Below are 16,155 nucleotides of genomic sequence, written 5' to 3'. Positions count from 1 at the left end.
GGAAAGGTCAGTTCAGGACAGGATGGAATCTCTTTTATAGACAGGACAAAGGCAAACACAGATTAAATTGAAGAAAAGTAAGACTAACTTAAACTCAAATGTTTGTACTCTGACATCTCTTAGCCTGTAAAATAGAACACCTGGAAGGATGCTTTCATGATTAAAACTAAGAGTAGGAGTCTAGTGACCTGAGTTTTTTATTTCTACCTCTGCCCTGTATTTCCTTTGAAACCTGGGCAAGTCATTTGGGAATCTCTCTCAGGTATACAGGGTCTGAAAATAGGAATGAGGTGGGAAAACGGCCTTCTCTAGTTAAGACACCCCCCCGCTCCCATAACATATCTCTCAGTTGCTACCACTGGGCTGCTACTAGCCCAAGCACTGGGAGCAGTGATGAGAGGACCAATGTACATAAGGTGCTAGCAGCTGCTAACTAGTTAACTACTGTTATCTTGACCTGCCTGGAGCACTGTCTATGTTTGCACTGCCACCATTGCTACCGCCAGCGGAACTGGACTGGTGGTAATAATGGTGGGGAAATTTTAGGAAAAAAGTCTAAGGGAGGCACAGCCAAAGAAAGTGGCTAAGAATAATACATTGGGTAAGCAAAGGAAGTGGGGATATAGGAGGAGATGAGGGCACAATGTAAATGTGCTTTCTGTGCACCCACTGGGTAGCCAGACACAAACTGGTGAACACTTCTTCAAGTTAAAATAATAGATTTTTTTTTTTAAATGTAGGATGAGATCTGCCAAAGTGTTTAAAGACATCTTCTATCCTATCTTTTGAGAGCTGGGTCTAGTTCTGTTTTTCCAGTGACTGCTTTGCAAATTTCTTGAAAGGAAACAGAGGACACCAAATCACAGAGTACTTTGAAGGTGAACTGGGGAAGCTTAAACTTTATACAGAAAAGATGTGAAGGCAGTAATAGGAAGTAGAAAGGTGAGATGGGGTTGGAACAGAGTTTCTGGCGCCCTAGGCAGAATTCGGGGGCTGGCATTTTGTGCACTCCCCAGAGGGCGCGCGGGAGCTTCCAGTTCCACTCCCATTGTGCCGCCGAAGAAGGACCCTTTGCTGAAATGCCGCAGGCGACAGCGGCAGTCATTGAGCTGCTCAATTGCCTGCCGCTGTTTTCCGCGGCACGTCAGCAGAAGGTCCTTCTTCGGCAGTGCGACTGGAGCGGAACCGGAAGCTCCCATGCGCCCTGTGGGGAGCGCACAAAATGCCACCCCCCCTGAATCCTGGCGCCCTAGGCGACCGCCTAGGGTTGCCTAATGGAAGCACCGGCCCTGGGTTGGAAGGTTGGGAGAGGTTGTCAGCCATGTTTAGGTTGGATTGCAGAAAGGAGAGATGAGAAAATGGGAGGCTGGGGAGTAGACAGCGGTTCTCAAACTATGGGTTGGGACCCCAAAATGGGTCGCAACCCTCTTTTAATGGGCTTGCCAGGGTAGCATTAGACTTGCTGGGGCCTGGGCCCAAAGCTGAAGTCTGAGTCCCACTGCCCAGGGCTGAAGCCGAAGCCCGAGGGCTTCAGCCTTCTGTGGCAGGACTCAGGCTTTGGCTTCAGTTCTGGGAAGCTGGGCTCAGGTTACAGCCCCCACCCATGGCTGAAGCCCTCAAGCTTCAGCTTCGGCCCCCACTCCAGGGTGGTGGGGCTCAGGCTTTAGCTTTGCTCCCCTCCCACAGCTCCACTCGGGGTGGCAGGGCTCGGACTTTGGCTTTGGCACCCCCACCTGGGACACTGAGGCTCAGGCTTCGGTCCCCCTTCCTGAAGTTTTTTATTGTCAGAAGGGAGTCGCAGTGCAATGAAGTTTGAGAAGCCCTGGAGTAGATGGTTACAGTAGCCAAGGTATGAGGTAATGTTGCTGTAGCTATGCGAGTATAGTCTCTGTAGTGTAGATGTTCCTTCGCTCTTTCTATATCTCAGTGATTCACATGTAAAATTGACATAATAGTGCTTTCCTACCTCAGGGATGTAGTGAAGAGGATTATTCTCAGATTTTACAGTAATAGGGGCCATATAAGTGGCTAAGATAGATGCACCCGTTAGATAACGGTGACTTGCCCAGGGGTATGTATGTGTAATAGATTCAAGAATGCCTGTAGGAAAGTCATAGTTAAAGCCATGGGAGGGCAGGGGGTGAACAAGATGACCTATGGCGTGAGTACAAGGTATGAAGATGAGAAGAAGACTTCACGTGGGACCAGGCAGTACACCAGCAAGGCCTGAAGGAGACTGAAGGAGCAGTTAGAGAAGAGAAAAAAGAATGGAGCTGTACAAGCCCTGGAAAAAGGAAGTGATCAGTGTTTTGAACAAACACTAGAATTTAGAGAAGATTTATTTTTTATTTGATTTATGGTAAAATATGTAGTTAAGCAACATGTTGCGTAGACACAAATAAACTGGGAAGCTAATCTTTCTGAATATTAACATTCTTCCATCAAAATGGTTTTTGAGATCAGATAAAAATATATAGACTGACATATATGTATGTATATAATTTGTCTGCCTAAGCATCTTGTTCTTTTCTTTGGAAAAATAATCTACTGTTTTTTGGTATTTCCTATATTGACAGGGGGTTCAATTTAAAGTTTAATTTCACTTCCCTCCTCCCCCCCGAAGTATAAACCATGATCTTGTATTTTAATTGAATCTGTACTTTTGTACTGCGTATACAGTATTTCACATAGTCTTTATATTACAAAAGTGCATCTAAAATTGTTTTGCAAACTAACATTGCAGGAGAAATAATAGGTCAAGATTTTAAAGAAACAGGAGCCTACTGTTTAGGATTCTAAATCCAAGTTTAAGCACCTAAATAAGTGGCCTGATTTTCAGTAGTGCTGATTACCCATTTTTATTTAAGTACCTAAATATGGATCTAGGAGCCTAAGTTTAAGCTTTATATATACTTTCGTAGCTTGTATTGTTTACCATTTAAGAATAAATGGTCAGTCATTTGTTGGCTATAAAGAAGTAAATTCTTTGATATGATTCTTAGCTGCTATATAGTTAATTAAAATAACCTTGCCCCTAAATATGATGGCTCATATATTTAGACTTATTTGTTCTGTGTGTCACAGTTCAGTGTTTATGATCAAATCTAAGATGTATATTTTTAGCTCATTTTATGATGATACTAAGTAGACCGTTTTATCCTTGTGTTTCTTATAGCTACTGCAGAAATTATATGTTAAGTTTAAGATTATCTTGAGATAAGACTGCCTCAGCAGCTCAAAGTTCAAAAGAGATCATTACCTTCAAGGACAGATGCAGCTGAGTTTGTCATCTTTTGCTTTATAGCAGCAGTACTTCATTTATACTGATAAACAATTAGTCTGGTACTGCAAACTAGTAGTTTAATGCTAGCATGGAGGCCTATCAGTAATGCATGGTACTACTTTCATGCATCTGAGCTCAAGTGCTGCGTTGGAGAGACCTTATATTGGAGTAGGGTACCCCTCTCCAAGAAAATAAAGAAAAATAACTTTAATTATGGCAGCAGGAGTATTACTTTTGTTAAACCATGTGGCCAGTTTTGTTACTGTACGTTTCCTATTAGGTGACAAATGAACTGATCTATAAAATACAAGTATTTGAATTGAAATCAGTTATTTGGTACTGAAATATTTATTCTCTGAAAATTATAGTGAATATTTTGGTTGTACAAATTCAACATATGTTCAGCTTTTCTTGAGAATATGAGTTTAATTTTAGATTGAGGTGTTTGAACAAGATACTGGGCTTTCGTAGACTATCAAAAAAATATGTTTAGGGATTATGCTGAAAATCTCAAATTCGTGTCTCTCTCCTCTCCCCTCCCGGCAGTATTTCAAATGTTGGTTGGTATGTTTGCTATGCAGACGATAAGAATAAATTGTCTCTTTTTTTTTACATCACTCTGTGGTCATTTCATTTTGTTTTTTCTTCCCCTTCTTCAAAGTTAGATTTATCTGTGTAGGATGGTTGCAATGAATGAGTACTGTGTTTCCCCATCTTCTTACATGAGGAAAAGTGGTGATCCCAACTGAACCTGGTTTGAGAAGTGAAGAGAGGTTTTTAAAAAAACCTTACATCTTTTAATACACCGTGTGCTGCTATCTTTGCAACTATTTGTAATTCTATACAGTAATTGATGAAATACGTATTTAATATTAACATATGGCACTTCATTGATTAAATTTTTTTCCCTCATCTTATTAAGGTGATAGTTCAGACTAATACCTCAGAAAAGTGTCTATTAATCTTTCTTTTCCTCCTCTTATGCAGGTAGCTCCTCAGTTAGGGTAAAATCTAGGGTCATGAAAATCAGTGGCAAAATCTCTTGGACTTAAACAGAACAAAGAAGGGATGTATAGTGTGTTCCCCGCCCCCAATCTGTACTCCTGAGGGAATTCTACACCAAAAAATAAAAATTCTATGCACAATATTTTAAAATTCTGCAAAATTCTGCATATTTTATTTGTCAATAAATAAATGTGGAGGTTACAGCATGGTAGAGGGGAGCACAGGCCATTGGCTGCATGAAGATGGGGTATCACCCTGCATTCCTTTTCCCCTTCGCTCAGGGACACAGACTTTTCAGTGAGGCTGCACCTGATCCTGGCATTGCAAGGGCTGGGGCCTTGCCCCTACACCAGCTGCACCAAGATAGTGAGCAAGAGGGACAGTCTCGCACACACACCCAGCCCTGGCCCCTGATCCCTGTGTGAGGCAGGCAGGCTCAGCCCTGCAAGATCCAAGTGTGGAATGGCTTAGTGTGGGGGAATCCAGGTGTGGGATGAGAAGATTCTGTGTGGGATAATCTGAGTGTGAGTGGCTTACTGGGAGGTCCTGGTGTGCGGGGGCATATGGATGCACATGGCCTTGTTGGGGGGTGGGGGATGTTCTGGGTGCAGGGGGAATGGGACTCTGTAGGGGAGTCCAGGTGAAGGTGGTTGGGGCTCAGCAGGGAGGGTTTGTGTGTGGGCAATATGGGGCTTGGTGGGGCATCTGGGTGTAGGGGGCTTAGCAGGGGAGAGTGGGGCTTGGTGAGGTGGGGTCTGGGTGCAATAGGTTGAGGATCAATGGGGTAAGAATCTGGGTTTGGGGGGCTCATTGGGGTTGTCCATGTGCAGGGGGGTGGTGCTCATTGGGGTGGGGGTTTGGGTGTAAGGGCTAAGTAAGGGATGGTTTGGGTGCAGGGTTGGGGGTCTGAATGCCCCGGCCCCAGCCGCAGTGCTGGCCGCTCCTTGCAAGGGAAGAGGAAGTCCGGTCCTCCCTCAGCCCAGACTAGAAGCTGAGCCCAGTGGAGGCTAGGAGCCACTGGCCAGGCATCTCCAGCCCCACTCCAAGCACCTGAAACGATGAGCTGGCGCCGCTGGGGAGGGCCCCATGACCGTTCTTGCTACTTTCCTTTGCTTCCCTGTCAGAAGTCATTTTTTTGCAGGGCAGCAAAAAATTTCCAGGGGACATGAATTCTGTGCATGTGCAGTGGCACAATTCCCTCGGGAGTACTACCTGGAGAATTTCTCTCTATGTGGTTTTCAACAAACAGGATAAAATGTTGCCATTTTCACAATTTCTGTACAACCTTTTCATACCAGTAAGCTAGTGACAGGATTTTGTTTACATTTTATTATTGCTGTGTGCCTTCAGTGGCATCTTCTCCATTTTTAGAATTAGTTTTAAATCACATTGGCAGAATCAAGGTGTTTAATTACACCTGAACATTTTAGAATGCAAAAGTAAATAGGATTGATTGGACTTTCTTCAGCAATTTTGCTTGTACAAAATTGAAATTAACTTAAGAGATGGTAAGTGGATCTGGTTCTCAACAGCAATATTTTTATATATATATGCAGAACTAGGAAGTGCCCTGACTTGTGCTAAGAGGTTCTGAAAGGGCAAAATCGTCTCTCAAGACTGATAACAATAATAGATAAAATAAAGAATGATGTGCTCAATGAGGTACAATTTAAATAGAGGAAATCTAATTGGAAATATCTGCATTGGTAGCAGATGGATTTGCTTCCTGAATCTCAATCCTATTGGAAATTCTAGACCAGTTAAAATTTGTCCTCCAGATTCTCAGTCTGATTTAAAAAAAAAAAAAAAAAAAGGTGGTTTAAGAAATATGTTTATTTGGCTACAATGTTATGATTTTTGCTGATATTTTTTCACCTTTCTATTTTTGTTTTAATTTTTTTAACTAGGCTATTTTTATGATTCCCACGAATCCACCGCCAACATTCCGGAAGCCAGAGCTCTGGTCTGATGAGTTTACTGATTTTGTGAAAAAGTGTTTAGTGAAGAATCCTGAGCAGAGAGCTACTGCAACACAACTCCTACAGGTCAGTATTTAAGTTGCTAAGGCAATGCATTCTCTTTGGTTTCCTGGTCTCAAGCCAGAACTATTGTGAGGATTTCTAGGAACCAAGGGTCATCAGAAAATCTTGTTCTGGCCACATGCTCCTTCTTTCTTGAAGTTTATCTAACCAAGTACAGAGATTCAAATAATAGCAAATGGTTACATATGAAATCAAATCATAATGTGCATTCTAAAACCAGACATAATTAACTAGATCAGGGGTCGACAACCTTTCAGAAGTGGTGTGACGAGTCTTCATTCATTCACTCTAATTTAAGGTTTCACGTGCCAGTAATACATTTTAACATTTTTAGAAGGTCTCTTTCTATAAGTCTATAATATATAACTAAACTATTGTTGTATGTAAAGTAAATAAGGTTTTTAAAAAATTTAAGAAGCTTCTTTTAAAATTAAATAAAATGCAGAGCCTTCTGGACCAGTGGCCAGGACCCAGGCAGTGTGAGCGCCACTGAAAATCAGCTCGCGTGCTGCAGGTTGCCTACCCCTGAACTAGATAATCTCATGTCTTGTAGAGTGATGCAGGCCCAAAGTCCTTGCAGGGCTTTACAAACAGGTTGGCTGGGTTTTGTAGGGATAACTTAGCTGATATGAGCAGGCCCAAGTTAAGACAAGATGAGCCTGAACAAGCCTGAACAAGTAATTGCTGAAACAACTAACTATTGTGAATATATTTTTAGTAAAAAAGAGGAGTAAGAAATGAACTAACTATTGTGATTAAGTTTATAATAAACAAAAGTAAGGAGAACTAATAATCTTGCCTTATGTAATCTGCAAAGCGATTGGTCTTTACATGTAAGTATAGCTGTTAGTAGCTAGGAAAGACATATATAAACTGTGTAGTATGTGACATGAACTGGAAATGTGGTACAGTATCACACTATGCCTAAACTCCCTGTGGCTGGGCCTAGCTAGAGTGAGCAAAGTAACCTGAGTGATGAGTGCTGGATAAAATGTTTTTCCAGAACTACACGAGGTGTTCTGGATAAGCTGAGTGGAAAGGTCTGGAAGGGAATTCCAACAGGATCATGAGACAGGCATGCTTTCAGCTTGCTTCCCAGGAGAAGGACCAACGATATGCCTTTCCCCACCCCCCACCTCCAGATATACAAGTCCCTTCTTTTGGCTATGTCTACACTATGCACTGTGCCACTACAGCCAAGTTGCTAAAAGATGCATAGTGTAGCCACTGTTTGTTGGCAGGAGAGAGTTCACGTGCTGACAAAAAACTTTCACCCCCAACGCATGGTGGTAGCTTTGTCAGCAGGAGCGCTCTCCTGCTGACAAAAAGCGCTGTTCACACCGGCGCTTTTTGTTGGAAAAACTTTTGTCGTTCTGGGGTGTGTTTTTTTTTCACACCCTAGAGCAACAAACGTTTTGTTGTCCAGGTTCCAGTGTAGACAAAGCCTTTGTCATCATTCATAAACAGAACACTCCCTGCTGTTTTGTTTCTTCCTGTAGATTTTCTCTTGTGTGGATTTTGCAACCTTTTGACTGGCACTGGGTCTGTATGCAGTAGGCCTCCTTTTGAGGCAGACAACATACAAATGATCAGAAAGGGAGATAAGTTTCTGTTATCTCGTGCCTAAAAGGAACCCATGTGAGGCAAATTACCTCCTGGGGACCCACTTTAAATCCAAGACCTCAAAACATAATTTTCAATATAGATATATAACTCCTTAAATATTATCCGTACATACATTTCACAATGATTAAGAATACCAGTGGGCTAATGGCTCTCAGCAGAGACCTTATGTATCACCCTTTGGTGAACTATTATACATATATCTGACCCAGAGGATCCCTATAAAACTCTATGCATTCCCTATCCCCTCTGCCAGTTGGCACCAAAAGATCCCTGGGTCACACCATGGCTCCCAGAAATCTGCAAATTAAGAAATGAGAAGAATAGAACTGAACAATACAAGGGTTTTAGATTTCAAGAAAGCAAGTTTTGTGGAATTAGGAAATCTATTTGGTATGCTATTGTGAGAGGCTGTACTAAACTTCACAAGTGCAGAAGAGTGCAGAGACCTGAAAATACCAGGCTAGATTGTTTCCTTTATGGAGAAAACTAGTAAAGGGGTAAAATATACAACCCCAGTTTTCTCTTAAACTTTCTTTAAAAGTTGAAAATAATTTTGACTCCCTATATCAGTGAATGTTCAAAGAAACCACACATCTATTCCAGGCCAAATACCAAGGTTGACTATGCAGAGGCCAGTAGCTCTGCCCAGTTCCCTAAGTGACCATCTCCTTCCATGACAGCGTGATTCCCATGCTTTCCCCTTCTATGGCTGCCTAAAAAACCTTAACTTTAGAGGCAGAGGTTCCAAGGAACAGCTAGCATAAGTAGAACCGACTGGTTGACAGCAATATATCTGGTCAAAAAAAAGAGAAAAAAACATCATGAGAATTTTGTTGACATTTTTCTTTACTTTTTTTTGGTTAGTTTTTTCAATTTCAAAAATTCAAATTGAATTTTCAGTTTCCTGTAGGTTATAATCCTACTGTGATAGGGGGATAGACTATATCAAATTTTTACTTTCCTGAATTTTCTGACTCCACTACAAAGAGATTAAAATTCTTACAATTACAGTATTAGTATGTAGTGCCAAAGAATGACCTAATTCAGAAATAAGGCTATGAAGTACTTCCATATTCCTTCTATGATCACTGCTTCAAGCTGTAAGTGTGGCAAAACAGTATGTAAAGAGAGCTTTAGATTTTAATCAGTCTGGTGAATCAGCATTCCATATGAGGAAAAACCAATTTTACAAGCATTGTGATATTAGCCAGGGCATTTTATAAGTTCAGTATGAACTCTGGAAATACTAATTTTTACTGAATATCTAAGTTACGTACAGATATAGCTGATCATTCCACTGTTTTATGCCATGTCACAAACATCAAGCCTTATTCCCCTCTCATTTACATTCTTGTAAATTGATTAACACCATGTATTTCTGTGAGTGTCACCATTCTAAAGCTGATGTGAGTGAGACAAGAAACAGGCCATAGTTGAAAAAGGTAATAGTCTAAGGGCATGTGTATCCTACAAACTTAAATAGACTTAAGTTGACGTACAGCCTGGGCTATATTTACTGCTGTTTTTCAAGTCCATAACCTGGGAATGGGGAGCTGGAAGTCCAGGCTGCAGCCCAGCCAGGAGCCAGGAGCCTGGGTGGCAGCCAGGCTATCAGTGGGGAGCTCCACCTGGAGCTGAGGGCCTGTGCTCTCAGCCCCTCCCCCCCCAACCGGGCTGCTGCCTGGGCTCCCCACTCCTAGCTGGGCTGCCACCTGGGTTTCCTGCTCTGATCCAGGCTCCTGCCCAGACTCCTTGCTCTGATCCAGGGTGCCACCCAGCCTCCCAGTTCCCTGCTCTTATCCAGGCTGCTGCGCAGACTCCCTCTTGGGAGCCCTGCTGCTGCATGTGCTCCTAGCTCTCTGCTATGAGCCAGGCTGCCGCCTGGGCTTCTGCCTCCCTGCTGCAAGCCAGACTGATGCCTGGGATCCTGGCTTCCCACTCCGAGCCAGGCTGCTGCCCAGGCTCCCAGATCCAAGTGGGGAGCTGGGAGGCAGCAGGGATCCCAGTGGGGAGCCTGGATGGCAGCTCAGCTCCGAGTGGGGAGCCTGGGCAGAACCCTGGCTAGGAGTGGGGAGCCAGGAGCCTGGGGGACAGCCAGGCTCTAGCTGGAGCCCCCCACCTGCCCCAGGATGGCAGCCCAAGCTGTGAGCTGGATGTGGGGTTCACAGCAGGGAGCTTCAGCACAGAGCTGTGAAATTGACAAGAATGACAGCCAACGGTTGATGTAGTTAAGGCAGTGTCTACAGGGACACTGTGTTGCCCTAACTACACTGACATAAGCCCTATGCCTCTCATGTGGGGAAGAAGTTGTTACTCTTTTGGTGTATTAGGGCACTTACACTGGTGGGAGCAAGGCTGTAGTGTAGACATGCCCTACATTTCAAGGATAGACCCAGGTGCTGTTTCTGGATTGCTCGTAGTTACATATTGAACAGCTACTTTACTACAATTATGAATATAACAAAGAGACGTTAGATTGCATCAGTAAAGCTTATCTTCTGAATGATAGGACATAGAAAGGAAAAATTAAGGTAAAGGCTTCAATATTTAAGCTGAGACCAAGAAAAAGAAGTCAACGACTGAAATGCTCATTGCTGTTTTTTTAATTGTCGTTTTTCATTTGGTGTAATAACTTACTCTGCCAGTCTCAGAACTACAGGTGTGTTTTCTGGTTCTAATAAATTCCATGTAAATACTAATGGAGAAATCAGAATTTTCTGCCAACAGGTGCTTAATAGACAACAATGTGCATATGAAGAGGGGTAAATGATATTTTAAATGGTTTTGAATTAAAAATAATCTGCCTGCTAAAAGGTAGTTGGAATTTTTTTGCTTGTTTTACATTTCAGCATTGCAGATGATTAAATAATTCATGACATATTAAAATACAGATTTGTTGAAGTAAGCAACAGCAATGGCTGCTCTGCTTATGGCCACTCATTTGTGTTGTCAGCTTGTTAAGATTAATTAAATGTTGAATATCTGAAAAAGTTTATTTTTCTATGTCAGACAATCACCACTCTATTTATTTACTACCTAATCCACATTTCCTTTCAACAATTACACCCTTAACTATAAAGCAGTTGTATTATATAGTTACATTTTCCCATGGCCTGCTGTATAAAAAACCCAAATAAATAAAAAAGCTAAATTTTATTTGGTTGCAAAGCAGCTAAGAGGGATCATATATTTCCCTAACCTAGATTTTAATTTCTGTCTGATGTGAAAGACTGTTTATCACTAAAGTCTTTGGTGTTGAATAACATGTTATTTTTAACATCTGTTACTTGTAATTAAGTTGTAGCTGAAAAGTATTTGTTGGATTTCTGTTACATAATTTCATGGTTTTGTTTTCTAGCATACTTTTATTAAGAATGCCAAACCAGTCTCAATTTTAAGAGATCTGATCACAGAAGCTATGGAGATCAAGGCAAAGAGACATGAGGAACAACAAAGGGAGCTGGAAGAGGAGGAAGAAAACTCGGTGTGTGTTTTTTATTTTTTTTTTAAGTATTTTGTATTATAAGTATTTTTTTGTAATTTTGTCAACACACACACACACACAGTGTGTGTGTATATATATATGTTTTGAATCTTCTTACCTGTTTTTCAGCATGCAAGGTCTGAGCTTTCACCTTTATTCATGTTGAGTAATACTCCTGTGACTACTGCAGCATCAGCCTGTTCCCAATCCAACTTTACCTAGTTGTAATGATATGAGCTCTTTTTAGAATAAAGATCCCATTTCTACTTTAACTATGGTACACTACAGTAAATGAAAATGTCCAGGCAAGGTTTTCAAAAATGAGGCTTGTAAGTCCATATTTAGTCACCTGAATAAGTATTCTGATTTTCAAAAGTTAGGAGTATCCCACAGCTTTCCCTGAAGTCAGTTATAGAAAACAATTATCTAAAATATAGAATTAGTGATTTGTGAATTGTGTTGGTTTATCTTGCTATTTTCACATTATGCCCATGATTTTTCAAGCAGCTCTGTTAGGGAAGCAGATTAGGAGGTAAATAGGATTTATGTTGTTTGTTTTGTGGTACTAAGTAAATCATTCTTCCTTCATTTTATTACCCTCTCTAAATTATTTATTTTAGTGCAGGCCTGTGAAATGTAGACAAGGAGATAACCATATACAATAGAAAACGACATTCATTCTGTGTGTTTCAAACAAATGCATTGCCACATGTCATTGGAAGAACCAAGGTTATATAGGAGCAAGGCTGAGTAAAAAAGTTGGTGGCTTGAATACTAATATGAATCTCACAGTTCTGAACAAATTGAAAAGCATACACTTTGGTAATGTATAGTGTTTCACAACTTGAACTAAAGAAGCTTTGTTAGGTACTCTGGTTTTTAGGATGATGATGTGCATATAAGGATACATTCCAGTCAAATAATGTAGAATGTTTGCTTTGGATCTGGCATAAGATATGTTCTATGTTTACAGGATACTTATGTGTTCTAACAATCTCTTAACGCTGACTGAGAGTAAGTGTTTTTAAAATTGGTTAATTTTGGGTAGTATTTGTCTAGTCAGTTATAAAACAAGCTGGGAAGAATGGAATTAGCCTTCCTATGTGAAGAAACACACCCTGATATAGAATTTTGTGACTTCATATGCAGTTTTGTTGTTTGCTACTTAATTTATAGGAGAGGAGACTTTATTGGCAGGCCGCTGAGCTGATTTTAATTCAGATTCTTACAAGTGGTCCACACATAACTATATGCTCGAGTAGAATTTCAGTTCATTAAATGACCCTTAAAAAGACAAATTTGTTGCAGACCTTTAAAAAACACCTTTGTTGGCATGTTTTTCTTCCTGCTTACCACCTCCTGAGCTCTCAAACTCAAATATTTTGGTCTAAGTTGTCTTTGTCACAAACCCAGAACAAGGAGCAGCATGTAGTTGCACTGTCTCAGCAGTAGATTGGGAACCAGTCAGGGACTAAATAATCTGTGCCAGCCCTATATTTGGTGCAGTTACTTCCCCAGTGTGGCAGCTGAGCTATGCTATCTGGGTTGTTGCGGTAGGAGTGAAAACAAAGCTCCACTTACTCCCTGCCCACCTTCATGGGTGGGAGAGTAACAGCTGCATGGAGGTTAAGCTCCCTCAAATATAGGTAGTGAGTAGAGGGAAGTAAGGAGACATTTTATGCCTTGACACTGCCTCGCCTGGGGTCACAGAACAGGCTGCCACAGGCCCTTGCAAAATAGAGAATAGCCAGCATTTTCTACAAAATGTCTTGTGCTAGTTAGTGAGTGGTTGTGGATTTTGAATGTTAATCATAGGATATTAGGGTTGGAAGGAACCTCAGGAGGTCATCTAGTCCAACCCCCTGCTCAAAGCAGGACCTATCCACAGACAGTTTTTTACCCCAGTTCCCTAAATGGCCCCCTCAAGGATTGAGCTTACAATCCTGGGTTTAGCAGGCCAATGCTCAAACCACTGAGCTATCCCTAAATGAGGCTATGTTGACAGGCAAGTCTCCCATCTAGTGGTTAGTCTGTGGCAACAGCCCTGCCTAGTTGTTAGAGCCTGCAGCAGGTGGAGCAGGGAAAGGTAGGGGGACGTGGCCTGCCTACTCCACCAAGTTCTGACCCAGGGACGCTCTTGAGTGCTGTAGGGATGGCATTCAGCACCTGCCATCCAGCCAGCACCCTCTCCTGCATCCCTTCCTACTTCTCTGTCCTTCCTTGAGGTGTGTTGAAGCTCGTAGGTGTCCCTTGCAGACTGGCTTGTAGGCCTCTGTGGGTGAGAATCCCTGTTTCGTGCTGCGGGACCCCTCCTGGTGACGCACGCTCTGTTGTAGTCCCTCTATAGTGGTGAGCAAAGGTCCATTCTCTTTTGCTAGCTGCCTGGCTGTGCTGCAGTGCCTCCTTTCAGGCCCTTCCAACTGGAGTGGAGTGAGGCTTCCTGGGCCCACAGTTGTTTTGTACTCCTCTCCTCCCATCCTAGGAAAAGAAAACTGCATTCTAGTGTTTGGCTCCCTGCCTGTCTGCCACTTGAAAGGTGGATGCCTCTGACTATAAGGCTAAATACCATCTCATAATCTGGGAGTCAGTGTCACTTATGGAATTCAGCCAGTAGAGCGGTCGGTGATCAGTTATCGAGAGGCAGGGGTTTCAGAAAATGTAATATTGTAGTGCTTCTATGGCCAACTTCACTCCCCAGGGCTCTTTCTCTAAGGTTAAGTGGGCCATTTCTCTGGGATACAGTTTCTGGCTAATATAAAGTATTGGGTGTTCTCCCTGCACTCTATCCATGTCCTGGGACAGCCCCACCCAACATCTGAAGCATCTGTGTGGAGTGATAACTGGATGAAGGAAAACAGTATATCTGCTCAGAAGGTCTTTCAAGGTTCTAAAGGCTCTATAACAGGCCTTTAGTGGTGTACTTTTTTTTTTAAACCCTACATTTTTTTCTGATTATATGATTTGGAAAATAAAAGAAAAATGGTACTTGGCTATTAGGTCTGTGATTTGCTATAATGAATATCTGCTGGTTATTTTTGTTGAAATTGCTAATGAATTATGTTTTGTACTTACAAGTACATTTATTGCTAATAGGACCTGCATGTACTCTGATTTTCTCTGTGCTGCTCAGAAAACTGAAGCCCTTAATAATAAATAGCTTGAGTATTGAAAAGAAGTGCTGTAGTACAAAAGAAAAGTTGCCAGTGCAGCTACAATCCTTATCATGAATAAACATTTAAATTAATACAACTAAATTTTGAACAAAGTTTCATTTTCAACCACAGGTTTGTAGTAATGACTTTTCATTTTGTCACGTTGCATAAAATAATTTGTTCTGGACTAGTTTTAATAATCATTCATTCTTGATGTTGATTTCCCTTGTGTTGCCATTGCATCTTATATGCAATCAATCATCATAAGAAACTCCAGCTTTCATGTGGGAGGTGAAACCAAGGTCTTGCCCACTTGTAGTCATTAAAGATTACAGAACACTTTTCATTAGAGTACAGAGTTAACCCTAGTGTCCAGGACCATTTCCAAGTTGGGTAATTATATGCTATCTTCCTACATTCTTTTTGCACTTCTAGTTGGAAAAGATCTTCTTCGCTTCATGTTCTAATTTGTTAAGGGCTAGATTGAGAAGGGCTAGTAGGCACAAGTGCTGAACAAGGGGCGGACTCAGTTGAAGGCTCAGCTCCCTTCCTGTTTGACCCTTTCTCTGAGGGAGGGAAGAGGATAGATGCCAGCAGTGTATTATGACATCCCTTGTGTGGATATAGCTATTCTGTCAGGTGCATTTGGGGGGAGGGCTTTGGGATGTACGGCCATTGGGAAGCATTTACGGATAGAAGACTGTTCTCTCAGGATGGACTTCACCTGAGTAAGGAGGGAAATAGACATCTAGGATGGAGGCTCACCAAACTGATTAAGAGAGCTTTAAACTAGGAATTTGGGGGAGATGGTTGGGAGATGTCCAGGAGATCTCCACGCTGGAATTTAACCTTGAGAGGGAAGTAAACAAAGTAAGAGGGGATACAGTAATGGACAGAAGAATTGGCATAAGGAGGAAAGGTAGTGTAGATAGCAGACTAACAGGTGATGCTGGTGGTAGAATGTCTGTGCCTAACAGAGTAAAGAATGTCAGTGAAGCCAAACGGCAAAAATTAAGATGTCTGTACACTAATGCGAGGAGCCTAGGGAATAAAATGGAGGAACTAGAGCTACTGGTGCAGGAAGTGAAACCGGATATTATAGGGATAACAGAAACATGGTGGAATAGTAGTCATGACTGGAGTACAGGTATTGAAGGCTATGTGCTGTTTAGGAAAGACAGAAATAAAGGCAAAGGTGGTGGAGTAGCATTGTACATCAATGAGGAGGTTAACTGTAAAGAAATAAGAAGTGATGGAATGGACAAGACAGAGTCTGTCTGGGAAAAAATCACACTGGGAAAGAAAGCTACTAGAGCCTCCCCTGAGATAGTGCTTGGGGTGTGCTACAGACCGCCGGGATCTGATTTGGATATGGATAGAGACCTTTTTAATGTTTTTAATGAAGTAAATACTAATGGGAAATGTGTGATCATGGGAGCCTTTAACTTCTCAGATATAGACTGGAGGACAAGTGCTAGCAAGAATAATAGGGCTCAGATTTTTCTGGATGTGATAGCAGATGGATTTCTTCACCAAGTAGTTGAAGAACGAGCAAGAGGGGAT

General features: G+C 41.8%; 2 protein-coding genes across 3 annotated transcripts in view; one reads left to right on the top strand and one right to left on the bottom strand.

Moving 5' to 3' along the window:
• ERICH5 (glutamate rich 5) overlaps positions 1-16,155 on the bottom strand; it is an 801,722-nt gene that overhangs the window by 301,986 nt on the left and 483,581 nt on the right. The window lies entirely within an intron of this gene.
• STK3 (serine/threonine kinase 3) overlaps positions 1-16,155 on the top strand; it is a 285,970-nt gene that overhangs the window by 130,142 nt on the left and 139,673 nt on the right. For both annotated transcript variants that reach the window (XM_050941016.1, XM_050941015.1), the window contains 2 exons: positions 6,196-6,333; positions 11,315-11,440. In XM_050941016.1, the coding sequence (XP_050796973.1) occupies positions 6,196-6,333; positions 11,315-11,440 (264 nt within the window). The remainder of the gene's footprint in view (positions 1-6,195; positions 6,334-11,314; positions 11,441-16,155) is intronic.

This window comes from Gopherus flavomarginatus, chromosome 2 (genome assembly GCF_025201925.1).
Source record: "Gopherus flavomarginatus isolate rGopFla2 chromosome 2, rGopFla2.mat.asm, whole genome shotgun sequence".
Classification (NCBI taxonomy): domain Eukaryota; kingdom Metazoa; phylum Chordata; order Testudines; family Testudinidae; genus Gopherus; species Gopherus flavomarginatus.
The sequence above is the reverse complement of the archived record's forward strand: the minus strand, read 5'-3'. Positions and strand labels throughout refer to the sequence as shown.